Source organism: Aethina tumida, chromosome 5, assembly GCF_024364675.1.
Source record: "Aethina tumida isolate Nest 87 chromosome 5, icAetTumi1.1, whole genome shotgun sequence".
NCBI lineage: Eukaryota > Metazoa > Arthropoda > Insecta > Coleoptera > Nitidulidae > Aethina > Aethina tumida.
Window position 1 is genome coordinate 1778549 of NC_065439.1, and position 23770 is coordinate 1802318.

The 23770-nt window shown below is 31.4% G+C and overlaps 4 protein-coding genes across 7 annotated transcripts; 2 read left to right on the top strand and 2 right to left on the bottom strand.

Annotated features, from left to right (window-relative positions):
• Positions 1-13: 13 nt before the first annotated feature.
• LOC109602017 (uncharacterized) lies at positions 14-4066 on the bottom strand. The gene is made up of 5 exons (XM_049967499.1): positions 3878-4066; positions 3754-3822; positions 3067-3704; positions 2884-3014; positions 14-227 (listed from the first exon to the last, which is right to left on the bottom strand). The coding sequence occupies exons 1-5, from the start codon at positions 4043-4045 to the stop codon at positions 49-51; spliced, it is 1185 nt and encodes a 394-aa protein (XP_049823456.1). The 5' UTR covers positions 4046-4066; the 3' UTR covers positions 14-48.
• A 2523-nt stretch (positions 4067-6589) lies between these two features.
• On the top strand, positions 6590-11796 carry LOC109602016 (stromelysin-3). The gene is made up of 9 exons (XM_049967378.1): positions 6590-7135; positions 9456-9611; positions 9664-9776; positions 9830-9991; positions 10043-10338; positions 10392-11056; positions 11105-11249; positions 11307-11429; positions 11479-11796. The coding sequence occupies exons 1-9, from the start codon at positions 7010-7012 to the stop codon at positions 11766-11768; spliced, it is 2076 nt and encodes a 691-aa protein (XP_049823335.1). The 5' UTR covers positions 6590-7009; the 3' UTR covers positions 11769-11796.
• An 8-nt stretch (positions 11797-11804) lies between these two features.
• LOC109602026 (C-factor) lies at positions 11805-16358 on the bottom strand. The gene is made up of 5 exons (XM_020018341.2): positions 16225-16358; positions 12562-12613; positions 12310-12500; positions 12109-12258; positions 11805-12051 (listed from the first exon to the last, which is right to left on the bottom strand). Exons 1-5 carry the CDS (start codon positions 16348-16350, stop codon positions 11827-11829), a joined length of 744 nt encoding a protein of 247 aa, XP_019873900.1. The 5' UTR covers positions 16351-16358; the 3' UTR covers positions 11805-11826.
• LOC109602025 (thioredoxin reductase 1, mitochondrial) lies at positions 12729-23316 on the top strand. 4 transcript variants are annotated; one of them, XM_020018338.2, is made up of 7 exons: positions 12729-12976; positions 19417-19637; positions 20241-20371; positions 21801-22175; positions 22233-22479; positions 22532-22890; positions 22946-23316. In XM_020018338.2, the coding sequence occupies exons 1-7, from the start codon at positions 12883-12885 to the stop codon at positions 23073-23075; spliced, it is 1557 nt and encodes a 518-aa protein (XP_019873897.1). In that variant the 5' UTR covers positions 12729-12882; the 3' UTR covers positions 23076-23316. The 4 variants fall into 4 exon arrangements, with proteins under 4 accessions (XP_019873897.1, XP_019873898.1, XP_019873896.1 ...); XM_020018339.2 differs by lacking the exon at positions 12729-12976 and adding an exon at positions 16047-16203; XM_020018337.2 differs by lacking the exon at positions 12729-12976 and adding an exon at positions 16422-16556.
• The last annotated feature ends 454 nt before the right edge of the window (positions 23317-23770 follow it).

The following is a 23770-nucleotide window of genomic DNA, read 5'->3' on the forward strand; positions in this document are numbered from 1 at the left end:
AAGAAAGGCATAATAGTTTATTAAATAATTTATTTATAGTGATATAAATTACAATTTGACTTGTCTTCCTTCAATATTTCTGTATTGCCATTCAGCAGCTCCCCATCCTTTAATTCCGTTCACTTTAAACGTGCACAGTCTTTCAACCACTTTACTTTCCCAATCTTTGCTTATGAAAAAGTATGGGGAATCTACAACGTTGACTTGTAGTGTGTATCTCGTACCACCTGAAATATATTAATACTTGATAATTAATTGATAAAATTTTTATTAAATTAAAACAGACTTATAAATGTTTATGTAAAATTAAACTTCTTAAACATGTCTACATAAAATTCACACAGATTTAAAACTCCTTAAACAGTTTTTGTATAAAATTAAAACAGATTTGAAACTTCTTAAATGTTTCTGTAAGTTGAAATTCATTTAAAACTCTTATATTATACAATTAAGACATTTACAAAACAGTTTGTATAATATTAAACAGTTTTGAAAACCTTTAAACAGTTTTATATAAGATTAAAACAAATTTAAAACTTCTTCACATGTTCACATAAAATTAACACAAATTTAAAACTTCTTAAACTGTTTTTGTATAAAATTAAAACAGATTTGAAATTCCTTAAAGATTCTTGTATAAAATTAAACAGATTTGAAAACCTTTAAACAGTTTTATATAAGATTAACACAAATTTAAAACTTCTCCACATGTTCACATAAAATTAACACAGATTTAAAACTCCTTAAATAGTTTTTGTATAAAATTAAAACAGATTTGAAACTTCTTAAACATTCTTGTATAAAATTAAACAGATTTGAAAACTTTTAAACAGTTTTATATAAGATTAAAACGAATTTAAAACTTCTTCACATGTTCACATAAATTAACATAGATTTAAAACTCCTTAAACAGTTTTTATATAAAATTAAAACAGATTTCAATTTCCTTAAACATTCTTGTATAAAATTAAACGGATTTGAAAACCTTTAAACAGTTTTATATAAGACTAAAACGAATTTAAAACTTCTTCACATATTCATATAAAATTAACACAAATTTAAAACTCCTTAAATAGTTTTTGTATAAAATTAAAACAGATTTGAAATTATTTAAACATTCTTGTATAAAATTAAACAGATTTGAAAACCTTTAAATAGTTTTATATAAGATTAACACAAATTTAAAACTTCTTCACATGTTCACATAAAATTAACACAGATTTAAAACTTCTTAAACTGTTTTTGTATAAAATTAAAACAGATTTGAAATTCCTTAAAGATTCTTGTATAAAATTAAACAGATTTGAAAACCTTTAAACAGTTTTATATAAGATTAACACAAATTTAAAATTTTTCCACATGTTCACATAAAATTAACACTGATTTAAAACTCCTTAAATAGTTTTTGTATATAATTAAAACAGATTTAAAATTTCTTAAACATTCTTGTATAAAATTAAACAGATTTGAAAACCTTTAAACAGTTTTATATAAGATTAACACAAATTTAAAATTTTTCCACATGTTCACATAAAATTAACACTGATTTAAAACTCCTTAAATAGTTTTTGTATATAATTAAAACAGATTTAAAATTTCTTAAACATTCTTGTATAAAATTAAACAGATTTGAAAACCTTTAAATAGTTTTATATAAAATTAACACAGATTTAAAACTCCTTAAATAGTTTTTGTATATAATTAGAACAGATTTAAAATTTCTTAAACATTCTTGTATAAAATTAAACAGATTTGAAAACCTTTAAACAGTTTTATATAAGATTAAAACGAATTTAAAACTTCTTCACATGTTCATATAAAATTAACACAGATTTAAAACATTTCTGAATAAAATGAACATAAATTTAAAACTCCTTAAACAGTTTTATATAAACTTAAAAAAGAATTGAAACTCCTAAACAGTTTTCTTTAAAACGGATGTTAATGTTCTTATTTATTTTATTTATTTATTTTTATATTTATTTATAAATAATTTTATTTATAAATTGAATTTTAGTAAACTTATTAATTATGACGATATATTTAAAATCTTTTAAAATGTAATATAATGAAGACTTTCATAAAACTCCTTAAACAGTTTGTATAAAATTAAACAAATTTGGAAGTCTCTAAACAGTTTTGTATAATATTAAAGTAGATTAGAAACTTCTTAAACATTTTTGTGTAAAATTAAAACAGATTTTAAACTCCTTAAACAGCTTTGTATTAAATTAAAATAGACTTGAACAGTCTTCTATAAAATTAAAACACTTTTGGAACCTCTTAAATATTTCTGTATAAAACGCATTTAGAAATAATTGATGAAATTTTTTATAAATTGGAACTCCTTAAACATTTCTGTATAAAATAAAAGAAATTATGAAACTTCTCCAACTAAAATAGAGTTTTTATATTTTAAAAGTTTAAACATTTACGAAATATCTTTTTATAAAATAATATCATAATTTTTTAGAAATAAAATTACTTAAACAGTTTATATAAAATTAAAACAGATTGGAAAGTTCTTAAACGTTTTTTGTTTAAAATTTAAATAGATTTGAAATTACTTAAAACTTTTCTGTATAAAATAAAGACATATGAATCTTTTTGAAGAATTAAAAATATTTTAGATGCGCCTTCACCAATTTTCAAAATTTTTCAAAATTTAACATAGTCCTGAAACTTCTTAAACAAACATCTATAAAAATAAGAAACTTCTTAATCATTTTTCTGAAGTTGTTGTATTTGATTAAAAAATTGACTATAAAATTAAAATAGATGTGGTACTTCTTAAAGACTTTTAGAAGCACTTCTGGAACTTGATCAACATTTAATTCTTCTTGGGGGTTTGTTTAAGTAATAATTATGAGATCAACTTGTTACCTGCATGAAACGAAAAGGCATAATCCACAGGCGGCTCGTCATCTTCGCCGTGTTGGTACAACTGCAAGTCGCAGTCGGTGACCGGATAAATTTTGTCCTCTTCCTTTTTGTACACGTAACCCATGGTCAACCTAAAACAGTCATTGTTTCTGCGGCTCAACATCGGATACGATTGTAAATCACCTCGAAAACGAAACGGGCAAACAAATCATCCCGACACTGAACCGATCGCCGTTCTCCGCCGAAAAGAAATGCAGCCCGTATCTGTGGAAGTTCCTCCACTCCCTTTTCGTGCCGAAGCTGTGATCCCTGACCGTGTCCATGTTAATTTCGTACTCCTGACCGTCGATTTGGACCGTTCCAGTCAGTTGGCCGTGTTGCTCGTAGTGGGTCTGGTGGTTGCCTTGTAAGTTTTTGAAGTACTCTCTGCTCCACTTCTCGTACGCCATCGATTTGGCCATCGACCACGGATCCATGTGACAGTCGAAGTTGAAGACGGGCAAATCCGACGACCAGGTTGCTTTTAGTTTAACGTCGAAGTTTCTGGTTCCATTTTTCATCGTACCGTCGTAGCTGAGGCTCCATTTGCGTAACGGTTCCAGAGGAGTTAATCTGATGCCTTCAGCTTCGTACTCCTCTTTAGCTTCCTCTTGGTGTAACGTGGTGTCGGGGAGTTTAGGTGTTTCTAAGACACCCAGGCCGGAAACTTTGATTTTTAAATATATGAAGCCGTCGATGATTTGGTTTTGTCTTCTGGCAGTACCAACCACGAAGTGATCTCCGTTTGCATTTGCTCCGTTGAAGTAAACCGCATCAATAGCCTGTCGAAAATTGTTTTAATAATATAAGAGTACATTTATTTAGTTGTACCTTTTCATGGTAGGACAAAGGTTGAGGTTTATCCAGCTTTTGATGGATTTTGTTGTCCTTTGACTTCCACTAAAATGCTCAAGTTAATCATCATCGTCATCGTTTAATTAAAAGTGTTACTTACGGCTCTTAATTTTAATATAATGAACATGAATAGTGTTTTAAACCAAAACACCCCGTTTGATCTTTGGTACACATTCAGAATTGGTTTTGGTGTTTTATTAATTAAGTTAAACGTTATTAAAATAAATAACGACAATAAAATTACACCCAATTCTGTGCCTGGTAACATTTTATTGATAATACAAGTGTCAATTTGTACAAACTAAACAGATGTGCTGTAATCTTATCTGTAGACACTACTTTAAAACGTCAAATATTATACAATCATTTATAAGTAATATTGTACTTTAAACTATCTACAATTAGCTCCAAATAAAAAATGAATGATAATATTGTTTCTATTGACTTATGCATTATTCAATTCAATTTTTAATCTGTGCCCAGATTTGAATAATTTTATATTCCATCCTTGGCTAAACGACAACGTCGATATATTCATAAATAGACTAAGCAAAACAGGAAATTGATTAAAAAATTAACGTTTTGTTGATCGTAGTGGATTTCCCCATTATCCGTTTTGGGGTTATTGGTTTTGTGGGATCGTGATTCAGAAGCCATTAAATGGTTTTTTTTTAACGTTAATTAATGATGGCTATAAATATTGAAAGAACTAGTCACAATTCTGAGGAAAAGTTAGTAAAAAATTAAAATTACAAATAAGCCTTAGAAGTGCTAATTTTTTACTTTATTGCCAACCTAAATAAACTTATTTTAATTTTAAAGATAAAGAGTTTTTGGATTAACTGAACAATTTTAACACATTTACCAAATTTTTCTTTGAAATGGTAACTGCAATTATTATTGTTTGGGAGTTTGTGATAATTTTAATGAAATAAAACAGTCTATTTTGGAACATAACCTCAAATTATACATTAGGACGACAAAAAGAGGGGAACCCACTGTAACAAATGGAAACAATTTAGTAAATTGAATTGATAATATATATTAGCAAATTTTAACACCCTTTTTAGAATTGTTACATTGTACCTACAAATTTAAATAATATAATAATACAATAAAATATTTTTAAATAATTTGTTCCAGAAAATACTTTCACAAATCATTTTTCTATTAAAATGATAACTGTTTAAATGATAAAATACTGTCATAAATTATTTATTTTTAAATAATTTATTTAACAAAAATAACTGATAAATAATTTCTCTATTAAAATGAGTTTTACAATTAATATTTTTAGAGTTTTGTAAGGTTATATCAGATAATTTCAATGATAAAAACCTTAATTCACAGAAATCATTAATGAATAACACTTGTATTTATAATTATTAAAGATCTAATATTATATTAGGTAATTTAAATAATAAACTACTGTAATAAAAGATTTTTACATAATTATTTCACAGAATTCTTCCACAAATAATTTCTCTATTAAAATGACATTTGCAATTAATACTTCTAGAGTTAATACATTGTATCATATAATTTAAATAATAAAAATAATAAATAAAATAATTTTTAAATAATTTATTTTATAGAAATTATTCACAAATTATTTCTCCATGAAAATGACATTTGTAATCAGTACTTATATAAGAAAAGTCTATGGAATGGGTGAGGTAGAATATCTAATCCAACATTTTGAATTTTCTTAGTGTCTCTAGTGAATTATTACAATATATAAGTTTTTCATGACCTTGATTGTCAGTCTCTTGGTGATACAGTCTTCAAAATCTTTCTTGAGCTGATATTTATATGTTTTCCAACTTTAGTTTTGTTATCCTCACTTAATTCAACCATTTGAAGAAATTTTCTATCGAAGTCATTGCTTAAAGCTTCTTTCTGATGGTTGAATCATTTTAGTTTCTTCATTGGCATAGGTTTTAGGACGACCTTGACGTCCTTCATCTTCAGTGCATTCATTTACAGTGAAATCAAAATAGAGTAACTTCATCACCAACAGAATCTTCTGTCAATTTTGTAGACATAAGTTTTTCATGGACTTGATGGACTTGGCTTCTTGATGATAAAGTTATCAAAATCTCTATTGAGTTGACTTTTATATGTTTTCCGGCTTCAATTTAGTTATCTTCAGTTAATTCAACCATTTGTAGAACTTTTCTATCAAAGTCATTGCTTAAAGCTTCTTTCTGATGGTTGAATCATTTTAGTTTAATGACACTACTTAATTTCTTCATTGGCATAGGTTTTAGGACGACCTTGACGTTCTTCATCTTCACTGTATTCATTTACAATGAAATCAAAATCCTCAGTAACAGTATCTTCTGTCAATTTTGTAGCCATTAGTTTTTCATGGACTTAATGATTGATCAAAATCTTTATTGAGTTGACTTTTATATGTTTCCAACTTCAATTTTGTTATCTTCACTTAATTTGAAGAAGTTTACAATGAAAATCATTGAACAAAGCTTCTTTCTAATGGATGAATGATTTTACTTTAATGACATTACTTAATTTCTCCATTGGAATAGGTTTTAGGATGACCTTGACGTTAAGTATCTTGAGTTAACGAAAGCAAAATGGAATGTCTTGATCATTTGCAGCATATTCTGTCAATTTTGTTGCTTTAAGTCTTCCATTAAGTTGATGATTGGCCTCTTGGTGATGCATAAATGTATCACCAAATGGTGATGATCAAAATCTTTCTTGAATTGATGCCATTGTCAAGATCTGGACAAGCCAACAAATCGTATTGACGTCTGAATTATGCTTATCATGAAATGAAGACCAATTACCAGACAACAAACGTCTGGAACTCCCCGACATCGAATAATGAAAGTAATTGTTGCACACCGTTAGTTATATCTCGTTTCCTTCCGACCTAAAAACGAATTAAAGGATGTGGTGGCCGCAGTTGTTTACCGAATTTTTCAGCTCCAACCCGAATACGGGGAACGACTTTTACGCACCGCATCAGTTCAATCGCCGAATGATTCATCGCCAACACGATCTTTCAGTCGGTGCAAATTATACTCAGAAACAATCAGATTTTCCCCGTTGCGTAAAAACCGCAGTACGGTGCCGAACTAACAGTACCACTGACAAAGTTTAATCGGCAAAAATTTTGAAACAATACGGATGAATGTATAAATATTCATTTTCGATTTTAATGATTGCAAGTGTGTCAAGTGTTGTCGGTTCAAGTAGATGGTGAATGATGAATGTGTTGGACAAGTTGATTTTGGCCCCGGTGGTTGTTTCCGCCCTGGTGATCGTTCTTGTGTCCGGTGCGGCGCTGAAGAAAAAGGAGACATTTCCCGAGGTTCCTTCCTTCGAAAGTGTACGTAGTTTGTTTATTAATTAGGTCTGCCTCCAACGCCAGTTTATAAATATACTTCCTTATGCTTCATCGTTTGTTTATTCATCGTGAAACCACAGAAATAACGAATGTCTGGGATATATTACAGACAAAACAATACAGAAACATTTTATTTCGAAATTTTAATTGACCCACGAAATCCTATTGGAATTACATTTATTATTTCCATAATTACAAAACTATTCAATTGATAAAAAACTGTTTTTAAACAATTTATTCCCCTAAAATCAGTTTAAAAATATTATTTTAAATTTCTTAATGAATAAAATGTTCTTATAAATTGTCTTTCTTACTTCACAATCTTTTCCCAACAATAAAATGTCTTTGTATTGATTGAATTTGATTACTTTACATTTTCAAAATAATTTATTGCACTAAAATTAGCTTTGAAATCAAATATTCTATTAAATGTTCTATTATATTTATTATTTAATGACTAATACTTTATTTTAATGAATAAAATGTTCTTATAAAATGTCTTTGATACTTCAAAATCTTTTCCAAACATTCTAGCCAACCATAAAATGTTTTTTTATTAATTAAACTTTACTATTTTACATTGTCAAAATAATTTATTGCACTAAAATGAGTTTTAAAACTAATTATTCTATTAAATGTTCTGTTATATTTATTATTTAACGACTAAAATATTATTTTAAATATTTTAATGAATAAAATGTTCTTATAAAATGTCTTTGACACATCAAAAATTGTTTTTTTAACAACTAAAACATTATCTTAAATATTTTAATGAATAAAATGTTCTTATAAACTGTCTTTAATACGTCAAAATCTTTTCCAAACATTCTAGCCAACAATAACATGTTTTTGCATTAAAAGGACTTCATTATTTTACATTTTTAATATAATTTATTGCACTGAAATTAGTTTTAAAATCAAATGTTCTATTAAATGTTCTGTTATATTTTTTATTTAACGACTAAAACATTATTTTAAATATTTTAATGAATGAAATGTTCTTATAAAATGTCTTTGATACGTCAAAATCTTTTCCAAACATTCTAGCCAACAATAACATGTTTTTACATTAATTGGACTTCATTATTTTACATTTTTAATATAATTTATTGCACTGAAATTAGTTTTAAAATCAAATATTCTATTAAATGTTCTGTTATATTTATTATTTAACGACTAAAACATTATTTTAAGTATTTTAATGAATGAAATGTTCTTATAAAATGTCTTTGATACGTCAAAATCTTTTCCAAACATTCTAGCCATCATTAACATGTTTTTGCATTAATTGAACTTCATTATTTTACATTTTTAATATAATTTATTACACTGAAATTAGTTTTAAAATCAAATATTCTATTAAATGTTCTGTTATATTTTTTATTTAACGACTAAAACATTATTTTAAATATTTTAATGAATGAAATGTTCTTATAAAACGTCTTTGATACGTCAAAATCTTTTCCAAACATTCTAGCCAACAATAACATGTTTTTGCATTAATTGAACTTCATTATTTTACATTTTTAATATAATTTATTGCACTGAAATTAGTTTTAAAATCCAATATTCTATTAAATGTTCTGTTATATTTATTATTTAACGACTAAAACATTATTTTAAGTATTTTAATGAATGAAATGTTCTTATAAAATGTCTTTGATACGTCAAAATCTTTTCCAAACATTCTAGCCAACAATAACATGTTTTTGTATTAATTGAACTTCATTATTTTACATTTTTAATATAATTTATTACACTGAAATTAGTTTTAAAATCAAATATTCTATTAAATGTTCTGTTATATTTTTTATTTAACGACTAAAACATTATTTTAAGTATTTTAATGAATAAAATGTTCTTATAAAATGTCTTGGATACTTCAAAATCTTTTCCAAACATTTAATTAACCATAAAATATTTTTATATTAATTGAACTTTATTATTTTATATTTTCAAAAGAATTTATTGCACTAAAATGAGTTTTAAAATCGAGTATTCTATTAAATGTTCTGTTATATTTATTATATAACGACTAAAACATTATTTTAAATATTCTAATGAATAAAATGTTCTTATAAAATGTCTTTGATACGTCAAAATCTTTTCCAAACATTCTATCCAACCATAAAATGTTTTTGTATTAATTAAACACTGTAATTAGTTTTAAAATCTTCTATTCTATTAAATGTTCTGTTATATTTATTATATAACGATTAAAAGATTATTTTAAATATTTTAAACTTAGAACATGTCAATGAATCTTTAACAAAACTGCCATTAAATATTTCTTTATTTCTAGTTGAAGTTTATGAAAAAATTCGGATATTTAGTAAGCGGGGATGAAGACGAATCAGAAGCTCTTTACACCGAAGACGGGATCAGTGAAGCCATAAAGGAGATGCAGAAATTCGGCAACCTACCACAAACTGGAAGATTCGACAACGAAACCCTGAAGGTTTTATTAAATTAACACTAATAACATCATTTAATAACTGTTAATTTTGTAGCTGTTGACGGCGAAAAGATGCGGAAACCCGGACATTCTGCGGGACTCCAAGGGTAGACAAAAGCGTTTCGTCCTGGCCCCGACCAGATGGGAGAAAAGACATATATCGTATTTGTAATTATTAATAACTTCTACACCTGCATCCATTTCAAGCAAATTAATTGCAGCATCTCCAATTGGTCGCCGCGTTTGAGCGAACACTCGGTGGTGAGCAACATCCAGAAGGCGCTGGACATTTGGGGCCAATACGGCCATCTGAAATTCACAAGAAGTCCCACACCAGATGCGGACATTAACGTCCTCTTTGCACGTGGACAACATGGAGACCCGTAAGATTGTTTTAATCAAAGTGTGGACGATTAGTTAAGCTTGTCTTGTAGCTTCGCGTTTGATGGCGAAGGGTTAATTTTGGCACACGCCTTCTTTCCCAACGAAGGAACCGGAGGAGACATACATTTCGACGACGACGAAAAATGGTCTGATGTCAACAATGGACTAGGAAATGAACGAGGTACTGACTTTTTCACGGTTGCTCTGCACGAATTGGGTCACTCCTTAGGTTTGATGCATTCCCCTGATACTGGATCAATTATGTATCCATATTATCAAGGTTTCGACAAGGATCAGACTACCTTCTTGGGCTACGATGACGTCTTAGCCATGTACGAACACTACAGTAAGTCACAGAGATAATATAAAGTGGTCGGGAGTGAGACAAATTCGTTTTAGTAAAGAAACCGATTGATGACACGGATCCGTTTGCAAATCAAGATCGTACAACCGGAAGGAGTGAGGTCACGACTACTCGTGTTACAACCGAGAGGACAAGACCTACTGAACCTCCAACACGTCCAAATTATCCAACGTACAGACCAAAAAGACCAGAAGAGCCACCTTATAGACCAACGAGACCAAAGGAACCCTCTGAGAGGCCAACGCATCCAAGTCATCCAACGTACACACCAACGAGACCAGAGAAGCCCTCTGACAGACCAACGTACACTCCAACAAGACCAGAAAAGCCTTCTAACAGACCAAACCATCCAACCTACACACCAACAAGACCAGAGGAGCCCTCCGACAGACCAAGGCATACAAATCATCCAACGTACACACCAACAAGGCCAGAAGAGCCTTCTAACAGACCAAACCATCCAACGTACACACCAACGAGACCAGAGAAGCCCTCTGACAGACCAACAAGACCAGAACAGCCGCCTCCAAATCGCCCAGTTTACCCAACCTATCACGGTGACTGTGAAGACATCGACGACCACTTAAAACACGACCCCACCATAACCGCCCCCAAGCCGAAACCGCTTCCGGACATTTGCGAAGGGTACCTGGACACCGTGGCCTCTCTGAGGGACGAAGCGTTCATTTTCAAGGGCGACGTAAGTTGTACGACGATTGTAAATTAGTGGTTCAACTGTGCGTTTCAGTACGTGTGGCGAATGAGGGGGATGCGACGAGTGGAGGACGGCTACCCGGTCAGTTTGAGGACCATGTTCCCCACCCTGCCCAAGTCGGTTGAGAGGATCGATGCGGCTTATCAGCGGCCTGATGGGATGATCATTTTGTTCACCGGTAAGCAACTACAACCATTTAATTCTTCCTTAATAATAATCACGATTAAATAAATAGACAACATGTATTGGGTGTACGATGGTACGAACTTCATCGGGGACAAGCCACACCCCATTAGTGACTACGGCCTGCCCGACTACTTGGATAAAATCGACGCAGTCTTCAACTGGGACAGAAACCGTAAGATTTAATGACTAAATTTACAATTTATACCGTGGTTGATTTGCAGACAAGACTTATTTCTTCAAAGAGGACCGGTTCTGGCGCTACGACGAGGAAACCAAGACCATGGACGAGGGGTATCCTTTGGGCATGGAACGGTGGAACGGCGTCCCTTCCCAGTTGGACGCGGCCGTTTCGTGGCGCGGTGAGACATACTTCTTCCGCGGCGAACAGTTCTGGAGGTTCAACTCCAGAGACATACGTCTGGCGGAGAACTCGCCTTTACCCATCGGGGAGGTTTGGTTCGGTTGTCCGGAGAACATCGAAAGGATGTCCAGGTTGTACGGCAACAACTGAACTTGTTTGTGGGATAGGGTTAAATAAAACAACTAAAAGTTTCTGAGTTCCTTTATTTTCACCATTCTAATTGTTTGCCGTCGAACTGATAGAATGAGCCGTTGTGCTTTTCGTTCAGGTTTTTGATCAGTTGGACGATTTGTGTGACGCTGGCGTCAATGGTCATGGGGGCGTTGGAGCCACCCATGTCGGTTTGCACCCAACCCGGATGTAAAGACGTGACCAATATGCCGTCGTTTTTAAGATCTGAGCTTAGGGATTTCGTCGCCATATTAACAGCAGCCTACAACAATCAACCAACTATAACTATCAGTTAATTCTCAAAGCCAAACCGGCGCACCTTCGAACACCTGTATGGGTATAACCCACCATCGGTGTTGAGAGCTATGGAACCCAACACGGAAGACATGTTGATGACGGCAGCTCTTCCACTACCGACGGGTTTATCACAATTCGCAGTCGATGCTTGTTTCAGTAAGGGTAGCAAGGCCTGGAACAGTGTTTAAGGGGCAAATTACTTTAATTTTTTAAGAGTTATCACCTTGGTCAGCATTATAGGGCCGACGGTGTTCACGGCGAAGGACTCCATCAGATGTTCAGCCTTGACGAAATTGATTCGGGTCGACTTCGGTGAATAACCGGCGTTGTTGAATAAAACATTGAGTCCGCCGTCTTGGACGACGTTCTTAACGTCGTCGGCGAACTTCTCGAACGTGTCCGCATTCCTTACATCTAAATGGGGTCGATGGGGTAAATTTTTATAGTTAAAAAATCGATTGTAGTGAATATTTACCAAGTTGCAAGACGTGCAGATTTTGATTATTTTTGCACAGCTCCAACAATTCCTGAAACAATTGACAAAGTTTAGAGGTTACAACACCTTTCAAAATCGTTGCCAGACCTTGAGATTATTATTTGTTTCCACAATCTACTTATCAAAATTTACGTGCCCGTTGATAAAATATGCAAACTTAAAATCAACCGATATATTACGAAGATTCCATTTGACAACCAACATTTAATAAAATTTTTCTATACAAATACCTTAAGTTAGAAAGTCACGCAACAGGTTGTGCAATTGTTATAAGTGAGTCATCCTCTGAATTAGTTTAACATGGATTTTCTGTGCTGTGGTACCAAGAACAAACAAAACGCACACAAGAAACCAGAGAAGCAAACGTTAAATCCCATTCTTGTACTTCCCGATGGTAAGAGATTATTATTTTATTTAGGTGTGAAAGAATTAGAATGTTTATTGATTGGTCGTAATGAATCATGCAACCTTCTAATATTAATGTCCGTGAACACGTTAAGAGAATAATCAGTCAATCGATAAATAAATGTATGTAAATGTATTAAGGTTATTTCTAATCAAGACTTCGTCAATTGGGTTGAATGTTTACTATTTTATTCAATAAGATTTTCCACACGTATTTTTTTTTAATTTTATATGTACATTGTTTTTGAAATTTCTTAATGAAATCCAAAATATCCCAAAATTTGATATTAAATATTCAAGTATCAGATAAAATCAATCGTATTTTTCATAGTTGTATATAAAATATAAATGAGAGACACTATTAAATAAAACTATTAATTATTCCATAAGATTTTTTAAAATATGTATATGAAAATTTTTATTAAATATTAGGAGGAGGGTAACTGTCGAATAAAAACTATCGAAGCAGACTATTCTTGATAATTAAAACTTTTATTAAATATTAGTGACAACAACTATCGAATTGGTGATTGAAAGCATCGAATAATTTGGTAAATGTATGTTAAATATTAGTGATGACAACTGTGGATTTATTTGACTGTTGCCTGTTAAATATTAGTGACGGTAACTATCGAGTATAAACTATCGAATTATTCGACAATAGCAAACTATTCGAATTATTTGTAAGGTAACTCTCATAAGAATTTTATAAGACTTGATAATTAAAACTTTTATTGAATATTAGTGACGACAACTATCGAATTATTTGATCGTTACACAATGAATACCAATAATTGCCACTATCAAATAAAAATTATTAAATTATTCGACGTGTAATTATTATAAGAATTTTAAAGACTTTCATATTAAAAGTCTTATTAAACACTGGTGATTGAAAGCATCGAATTATTTAGCAGGTGTATGTTAAATTAGTGATGACAACTATGGTTTTCTTGACTGTTGCCTGTTAAATATTAGTGACGCTAACTATCGAGTAATAACTGTCAAATTATTCGACAGTAGCAAACTATTCGAATTATTTATAAGGTAACTCTCATAAGAATTTTAAATACTTGATTATCAAAATTTTAGTGATGACACCTATCGAAAAATTTGACAGAAGTGTCTTAAATATTAGTGATGCCAACTATCGAATTATTTGACAGTTGCATGGTAAATATTAGTGAAGTTATTCAATGATTAGTTAGAATATAAATCCTATAAGATTTTGTGAGGGTTGTTGAATTTGATAAATGCTTATGTAGATTGGTCTAAAGTCAAGTTTTAATACAAAAACAAAAGCAAACTATTCAAATTATTAATAAGGTAACTCTCATAAGAATTTTAAATACTTGATTATCAAAATTTTAGTGATGACACTTATCGAAAAATTTGACAGAAGTGTCTTAAATATTAGTGATGTTAACTATCGAACTGTTGAATATCAGTGATGGCAACTATGGAATGAATAAACACAATGAAATTATTCAATGGTTAGTTAGAATATAAATCCTATAAGATTTTGTGAGGGTTGTTGAATTTAATAAATGCTTATGTAGATTGGTCTAAAGTCAAGTTTTAATACAAAAACAAAAGCAAACTATTCAAATTATTAATAAGGTAACTCTCATAAGAATTTTAAATACTTGATTATCAAAATTTTAGTGATGACACCTATCGAAAAATTTGACAGAAGTGTCTTAAATATTAGTGATGCCAACTATCGAATTATTTGACAGTTGGATGGTAAATATTAGTGAAGTTATTCAATGGTTAGTTAGAATATAAATCCTATAAGATTTTGTGAGGGTTGTTGAATTTAATAAATGCTTATGTAGATTGGTCTAAAGTCAAGTTTTAATACAAAAACAAAAGCAAGCTATTCAAATTATTAATAAGGTAACTCTCATAGGAATTTTAAATACTTGATTATCAAAATTTTAGTGATGACACTTATCGAAAAATTTGACAGAAGTGTCTTAAATATTAGTGATGTTAACTATCGAACTGTTGAATATCAGTGATGGCAACTATGGAATGAATAAACACAATGAAATTATTCAATGGTTAGTTAGAATATAAATCCTATAAGATTTTGTGAGGGTTGTTGAATTTAATAAATGCTTATGTAGATTGGTCTAAAGTCAAGTTTTAATACAAAAACAAAAGCAAACTATTCAAATTATTAATAAGGTAACTCTCATAGGAATTTTAAATACTTGATTATCAAAATTTTAGTGATGACACTTATCGAAAAATTTGACAGAAGTGTCTTAAATATTAGTGATGTTAACTATCGAACTGTTGAATATCAGTGATGGCAACTATGGAATGAATAAACACAATGAAATTATTCAATGGTTAGTTAGAATATAAATCCTATAAGATTTTGTGAGGGTTGTTGAATTTAATAAATGCTTATGTAGATTGGTCTAAAGTCAAGTTTTAATACAAAAACAAAAGCAAACTATTCAAATTATTAATAAGGTAACTCTCATAAGAATTTTAAATACTTGATTATCAAAATTTTAGTGATGACACCTATCGGAAAATTTGACAGAAGTGTCTTAAATATTAGTGATGCCAACTATCGAATTATTTGACAGTTGTATGGTAAATATTAGTGATGTTAACTATCGAACTGTTGAATATCAGTGATGGCAACTATGGAATGAATAAACACAATGAAATTATTCAATGGTTAGTTAGAATATAAATCCTATAAGATTTTGTGAGGGTTGTCGATTTAATAAATGCTTATATAGATTGGTCTAAAGTCAAGTTTTAATACCCCGTTGTACTCCTACAATCCACTGATTCTGAAAAATAATTTAACAAAACATTTGATTTGTTAATAATGTGCAATAATAAATACCAGAGAAGTTCCAATTTTTCTAGACCGTATCGTAACGTTCTGGAACACAAACTGACGACAGGCTAGAAACAAATTGCGCTAGTTCACACAGATAATCAACAATGAGTTGGTAGATTTAAGTCGTACATTATCTGAAACTATGATTATAAATAACGGCTGTGGTAGGGAGTATAAGTGAACGTGAACGTGTCTCAGCATCAAATCGAATTTGCCGCTAGTCGTGGCTCCTTCGCGCAACAGTTGACGCGACCGCATAAAGAACATTTCAACAACCCCACCGACTTCAACAGTATTAAATTAGTCGTTAAGTGAACCAGCTGCGCTTAAAATGGCACCGACCGGTAAGTGTAAATCAAACTCACCTTGGACCTGTCGAAGTCACGACACGTTGCCACTATGGTCTGGGGACCGGCCGGGTCTTTGGTCAACGCTCTGACCAGTCCCAGTCCCAGGCCGCGGTTGCACCCGGTTATCAATATCGACTTCATTCTTCTGCTGTCCCGGCACCAATTTTGCTCCCGTATCTAATCTCGCGTCAATCAAGGACGCACGGCACTCAGTAATATGGCGTCGGTGTTTTGTTTTAGTAGGAACCTCATATTTCGTGGTACATGTTCGTTCAACAGAACCAAATTTCTCGTGGTACAAACGCTTAAGACGCACGCGAGAGGATTGTCCCTTTTGCACGATAATTGTAAGTGAAAGTTAGGCGTTTTGCTTGTGTGGCATTGGTTTGTTTTTGTGATGTAACGTCCTAACCTTCAAAATGTTAAAAAGTATGTCAAATACGGTTTTTCAACGATTCTCCACGGTTTTTTTTTTTCTAAATATCTCACAGTTTAGCGTTTTCAGTTTAGTTTTGCCGGTCTATTTTCGTTTATAATAGTGCAAATCATTCTGACGTCATTAACTTATTAGAATTCTTGTTATAATTAATGATGATCTTTTTACACAATTTTACGTGGCAAATAATTATTGTTTTGCCACACAAATGTTCTCAATAATGTTAATCGTCTACAACATTTTATTTATTGTTTATTGACTAGTGTTAAAATTTCTAACCTAAAAATGTAAACTTGTCAACAAACCTTTGTTGGAGGTTATATTTGCCTCTCATTTTATCAAATTCTCATTTTCAAATCTTGAAAATTAAATGCAATCAAAGTATTTTACATTTTATTTGAACTAAGGGCGCTATATTCGTTCTACAATTATTCATTTTGCACCTAAATAGTAGTTCGTTTGAAATTACGTCAAGAAAAACTAACCTAACCTAACTTAACCTGTGTTCCACAATCCACATAACATTGATAATTTATTGATGTTTTAATCGAGACTGCAATTTTCAACTGGATTTTAGACCTGAACTTTGCCCTGGCCAATCTCCCATCCCTATATGATTATCTTTTAGTCAATTTTGAAGGACTTTGGACTTGAATTATTGAGATTAAACTGATAAAATTTTCAGTTGAAGGACTACAAAGGTATTATTTACTGTATGATCTCAATCTATTGAACTTAAATCCATTGCTTTGATGTGCCCTTCATCAAAAGTCTTGTTTCAATATCAATTGGTCTCTGACAGTTCTATTTGATACACTGATATTGTTCAACTCAGATAGTTCAGGTTTTATTTACCTTTCCAACTGAAAGTGATTGACTAAGATTAAATTCTTACTATTAAGAGTATTAAAATATATTTAAATTACCAACCAAATCAGTCCAAATTGTCTATTTAAAGTAATACAAAAAATATAGAATATTTAAATATATTAATATACTTTATTTTAAAATTTTAAGCCATTCCCCTGGTCACCACTGTCAATAAAAAATTTAAAGTAATTAATGAAAAATGGCTAATTATTTCTATTATAAAAAATAGCAAAAAGAATTTCAAAATATATTTTTTATACTAGCCCAACAGAATTTGGATTAAATCATTTTATGAAATATCTTACAAAATGTCCAATTTTAAATTTTGTGGCGTTTCTCTGGTCTGTTAATAAAGAATAACACAAAAACATATAGAATATTTAATTATATTTTTTATTCTCATCAGATAAAATCTAACAAAATCTTACAAAATGTTTAATTTTAAATTCTGTGACTTCTGTTAAGAAAAAATAATAAAAAATGTATAGAATATTTAAATACATTTTTTATACTGACTGGGCAAAATCTGACTTAAATCCTTTTATGAAAAATCTTGCACAATGTTTAATTTTAATCACTAATTATTTCTTTTATAAAAAATGGTAAAAATCGTGTATAATATTTAAATATTTTTTTTTTATATACAGACTGGACAAAATTGGAATTAATCTTTTCATGAAATATCTTACAGACTGTTCAATTTTAAATTTGTGACTTCTGTCACCATTGTCTGCTAAGAAAAAATAATAAAAAAACGTATAGAATATTTAAATACATTTTTTATACTGACCGGACAAAACTGACTTACTGATCCTTTCATGAAAAATCTTACAAAATGTTTAATTTTAATTTTCTGTGGTCATCAGTTTCTGTCAACATAAATTTTCACAAATTATTAATTATTCCTTTTATAAAAAATGATAATATATATTTAAATATATTTATTTGGACAAAATTGGAATTAATCCTTTCATGAAATATCTTACAAAATTTTAAATTTTGTGTGTCATTTCTCTGCCCATAATTCTCTGCCAATGTTTAAAAAATAATTAATTTTGAAAAATTTCTTTTGTTCATATATTATCGAAAAGATTAACAAATAAAAAATACAAAAAAAAATAGATTTTTAAATAAAATAAATTGACAAAGAAAAACGGATTGACAAAATGTCGTGCTGACGTTCAAATCTTGTCATCTGAAATTACTAAATCATAAAATATAAGTTTGTGTCACAAATTTCAGTTGTTGGAACATTAACGAAAACTGAATAAAATTTGTATCATCCCTATTTTTAATATCAACACTTGTTCAATATAAAAAATATGCCACTTTAATTATTGTACCAAACTTAAATGTTGAAATGGATGAAGTAGGTACGTACGTTTATTTATATTTATTACGGGTGTTATATAGCAATTTTTACACTCGATAATTTTTTTAATCATACAATACGTCACCTTGATTTGTAATTATTTTAAATAGTAAATTCCTATCCTTCATTAAATTATTAAGTGATAATAAACAGTCACGTATTTTTAAACCACTATCTATACCACATGTTAGATTATAAAGTATGTGTTTGTGTTTGATGAATCCTGTTTTCACTTTAGTATTATGAAACAACATAATTGTTTTTGTTTTATTACGATAACTACTAACTCGAGACACTCTCAATGATGAAAAAAATATTTGATGACATCCTTTTAATGGTGTCCCATCACGTAACCACTAAAATATATATCAGACATTAGAAATTGTCTCCACTCGTTACAAACACATCCCTCCCCTTCGCCACGATGATTTTCAACCTCGACTCAATATTCCAACACCATTACGCCATGCAAAGTCAGTTCAGTCGCAAATCCCGCCCTCACCACGTCTAACCATGGACTTATTTCCAGGCACAACACCCGAATATGATCTGGTGGTGATAGGAGGCGGCTCGGGCGGCCTGGCCGCCGCCAAGGAGGCCTCCAATCTGGGCGCCAAGGTGGCCGTCTTGGATTACGTCACGCCCAGTCCAATTGGCACGAAGTGGGGCCTGGGCGGCACCTGCGTCAACGTCGGTTGCATACCCAAGAAGCTGATGCACCAGGCCGCCCTGCTCGGCGAGTCCATACACGTAAATAACTGGTTTTATTAATTTTAATGTTGTTTCTTGTTTATAACATTTTTTGTGGAAACTTCCTGAACAGTAATATTGATGAATTCATCAATTTATTAAGGGTTTATTCCGTTAAAGGAAGTAATGCAATTAATTTTGTTTTATTAGTGAAGTGCATCACGGAATGTATAGGTTTTTTACCATTAGTAAATTGATTGAATCCATTAAAATATATATTTAACTCCTATTGTATACTAAAGTATGCACGTGCTTTAGCTAATCTAAGTTAATTATTACAATAGGGGAATTATTTGATGGCGCAATAAATTGACTCTTATCACAGCATAATTATAACGTTCTATACGTTTAATTAAACTATGTGTATTATGGATGAAATTCATATTTCACTGATAAATCATACTTTAATAATAGCAAAAAATTTTCATATCTAACTTTATTGTACCACATTCATCAATAATTTATTGATTGTGCACTGTCATGTATTTTAGTGCATATAATTAATAATAAAACTTAAGTTGTTTTTGTTCCCACACATTAACCTTGATGAATTTTATCATCACTTTATTTTAGTTAATGTTAATACAATGTTTTGTCTTTTAGGATGCAAAAAGTTATGGTTGGCAGTTCCCCCAACCGGAAAATATCAAGCACGACTGGGAAACACTTAGAGATGCTGTTCAGGCACACATCAAATCTGTAAATTGGGTCACCAGGGTAGAACTTAGAGACAAGTGAGTTAACAGAGGTTAAAGAAAATTATATTCATTCATCGTTTTTAACTATTTTCTTAATGTTAAATTTCCCCTACTTCTAAAATTTACCTTAATATCGTCCTACACAATTTTAGTTATCTTATGTGTTTTGGTAGTTAACTCAATTAAGGGAAATGGCATCACTTCACCGATTTTAACTATTTACCTGAGGTTTATCTTACTTCAAATATTTACTTTCATATCAAATTAAAATGTTTTATTTATGTTATGTATTACTATAACTAAATCGTTTAAAGATAATATACCTTCGTTCATCGTTTTTAACTATTTCCTTGATGCTAAGTTCCTCCTACTTATAAAATTTACATTAATAATGGATTACAAAGTTTAATTTATCTTGTAAATTTTGGTAGCTAACCCAATAAAGGGAAATAGCATCTCCTCATCGTTTTTAACTATTTCCCTGAGGGTAAGTTTGTGTTACTTCAAATATTTACTTTAATATCAAATTAAAAAGTTTTATTTATGTTATGTATTACTGTAACTAACTCGTTTAAAGAGAAGTTACCTTCGTTCATCGTTTTTAACTATTTCCTTGATGTTAAGTTCCTCCTACTTCTAAAATTTACATTAACAATAGACTACAAAGTTTTATTTATCTTGTAAATTTTGGTAGTTAACCCAATTAAGGGAAATAGCATCTCTTCATCGTTTTTAACTATTTCCCTGAGAGTAAGTTTGTGTAACTTCAAATATTTAATTTAATATGAAACTAAAAAGTTTTATTTATGTTATGTATTACCAGAACTAACTCGTTTAAAAAGAAATTACCTTCGTTCATCGTTTTTAACTGCTTCCTTGATGTTAAGTTCCTTCTACTTACAAAATTTACATTAATAATAGACTACAAAGTTTTATTTATCTTGTAAGTTTCGGTAGTTAACCCAATTTAGGGAAATAGCATCTCTTCATCGTTTTTAACTATTTCCCTGAGAGTAAGTTTGTGTTACTTCAAATATTTACTTTAATATCAAACTAAAAAGTTTCATTTATGTTATGTATTACTATAGCTAATTCGTTTAAAGAGAAGTTACCTTCGTTCATCGTTTTTAACTATTTCCTTTATGTTAAGTTCCTCCTACTTCTAAAATTTACATTAAAAACTTTTTAACTATTTCCTTTGAGGTTAAATTTGTCTTTTAAATACCTGCTTTAATATTAAGCTGATTTTTAAATTTATGTGGCGAACTCAGTTAAGGAGAAGTTACATGAGTTCGTAGTTTTTAACTATTTCCTTGATGTGTTATGTTTATATTCAAATATTTACTTTGTTGTTTATTATTATTTTATTTGTACATTGTACATTTTTTTTAATTATTTCTTTGATATTTTAATACCACAATTTGCTTTAATATCCTATTCTAAAGTTTTAATCTTATGATTACAGAAAAGTGGAATACGTGAACGGCCACGGAACATTCCTGGACGCGCACACCGTCCAAACCACCACCAAACAGGGCGAACGCCGCCTGACCGCCAAGTATTTCCTGATCGCCGTCGGCGGCCGTCCCCGCTATCCGGACATCCCCGGCGCCGAGTACGGCATCACCAGCGACGACATATTCAGCTTGGGCCGCGAGCCCGGCAAGACGCTGATCGTGGGCGCCGGCTACATCGGCCTCGAGTGCGCCGGTTTCCTGAAGGGCCTCGGCTTCGACGCCACCGTCATGGTGCGTTCGATCGTGCTGCGAGGCTTCGACCAGCAGATGGCCGACATCGTCACGTCCGCCATGCAGGATCGGGGCGTCAAGTTTTTGTTCAAGTAAGCACCTAAACTAATTCCTAAACTTAACTTCTCTAACTGGGCGTACGTTTTAAGGTGCAAGCCGTCGAAAATCGAGAAGCTGGAGGACGGCAAGCTGAAGGCGTCGTGGGTCAACGAGAACAACGAGGAGTTCACCGACACGTACGACACGGTTTTGTTCGCCATCGGACGCAGGGCGTTGACGCGCGAGCTGAAACTCGAAAACGCCGGCGTCAAAGTGGCCGGCGACGGCGAGAAGATCGACGCCCTCAACGAGCAGACCAACGTTCCCCACATCTACGCCGTCGGAGACGTCTTATACGTATGTAATGTGCCGGATTGTAGCTTAATTAACTAACGTGGTGACGTTACAGAAAAAACCGGAGCTGACCCCCGTGGCTATCCACGCCGGACGCCTGTTGTCGCGTCGCCTCTTCGGCAACAGCACGACGCTGATGGACTACGACAACGTGGCCACGACAGTATTCAGTCCGTTGGAATACGGGGCAGTGGGATTGAGCGAGGAGACGGCGGTCGCCCGGTACGGCCAGGACGCCATAGAAATCTACCACGCCTACTACAAACCCACCGAGTTCTTCATCCCCCAGAGGAACATATCGCATTGTTACTTGAAGGTGGTGGCCAAGCTGGATGGCGATCAGCAAGTGCTGGGCATGCATTTCATCGGGCCCCAGGCCGGTGAGGTTATTCAAGGATTCGCCGCAGCTTTGAAGTGAGTTTTGACGTGCATTGTTTTGTACTTAATACTGACGGGGGGTTTGTTTCAGATGCGGTTTGACAGTGAACACGTTGATGAGCACAGTGGGCATACATCCCACCATTGCTGAAGAGTTCACCAGGATTAATATCACCAAGAGATCGGGAAAAGATCCCAATCCGGCTTCGTGCTGCAGTTAAAAATTTACGATTTCCTAATCCCTCGCACCATTGCAGAAGATTTAAAAACGATCACCTGATATTCCACTGTAATAGTTACTTAAGATCCAATCTAAATCTCATTGAGTGATATTATTTATTTTATCAGTAACAAGTTTTTGAAACAACCTATTGTCTACTTACGTCTAGAGTACAATTTTTGTCTAATTTTTCTTATTTCTTGGAAACTGTTGGAAAATATTAAATATTTTATGTAATTAAAGAGTTTTATTTCATACCTACAAATTATCCACTTCGCAAATGATACATAAGTGATTTACATAAACAGACTTAAACCATATAGTAATTATTCCTCTTAAATCATCTATGTAATAGTTAGAAGATCCTCCATGAATTTATAATCATAATCATCATCAGATTAAGAAGAATTATGGTCATCTTTAAAGTGATAATTTAAGTAAAAATATTTGTGTTCAAAATTTGAATGGTGCAATTATTAATACTATATATTTATTAACAAATAATATTACAATGACTGCACGAATTCAATCTGTCAAAATTCCGTCAAAAATGAATGCTTATAATTATTTATTAAAGTACTAAATCAACATTTAATGACTAACATCTAAAATATAAGACTAATTTAATAATTTGTAATAATAAATTTATTTACTAGATGTTGATTTGTATTAATTTATTTTATCTAGAAGCTTTTA

Coding starts and splice junctions, on each gene's coding strand:
- LOC109602017 (XM_049967499.1), bottom strand. CDS start 4,045: ATGTTACCAGGCACAGAATTGGGTGTAATTTTATTGTCGTTATTTATT. Junction 3,823..3,877: donor TTATATTAAAATTAAGAGCC/GTAAGTAACACT, acceptor TGAGCATTTTAG/TGGAAGTCAAAGGACAACAA. Junction 228..2,883: donor TGCCTTTTCGTTTCATGCAG/GTAACAAGTTGA, acceptor AATATATTTCAG/GTGGTACGAGATACACACTA.
- LOC109602016 (XM_049967378.1), top strand. CDS start 7,010: ATGATGAATGTGTTGGACAAGTTGATTTTGGCCCCGGTGGTTGTTTCC. Junction 10,339..10,391: donor AGCCATGTACGAACACTACA/GTAAGTCACAGA, acceptor AATTCGTTTTAG/TAAAGAAACCGATTGATGAC. Junction 11,250..11,306: donor GATGATCATTTTGTTCACCG/GTAAGCAACTAC, acceptor TTAAATAAATAG/ACAACATGTATTGGGTGTAC.
- LOC109602026 (XM_020018341.2), bottom strand. CDS start 16,350: ATGAAGTCGATATTGATAACCGGGTGCAACCGCGGCCTGGGACTGGGA. Junction 12,614..16,224: donor GTGACTTCGACAGGTCCAAG/GTGAGTTTGATT, acceptor CAATTGTTTCAG/GAATTGTTGGAGCTGTGCAA. Junction 12,052..12,108: donor ACCCATACAGGTGTTCGAAG/GTGCGCCGGTTT, acceptor TGATTGTTGTAG/GCTGCTGTTAATATGGCGAC.
- LOC109602025 (XM_020018337.2), top strand. CDS start 16,427: ATGGCGTCGGTGTTTTGTTTTAGTAGGAACCTCATATTTCGTGGTACA. Junction 19,638..20,240: donor TGCTCGGCGAGTCCATACAC/GTAAATAACTGG, acceptor TTTGTCTTTTAG/GATGCAAAAAGTTATGGTTG. Junction 20,372..21,800: donor AGGGTAGAACTTAGAGACAA/GTGAGTTAACAG, acceptor TTATGATTACAG/AAAAGTGGAATACGTGAACG.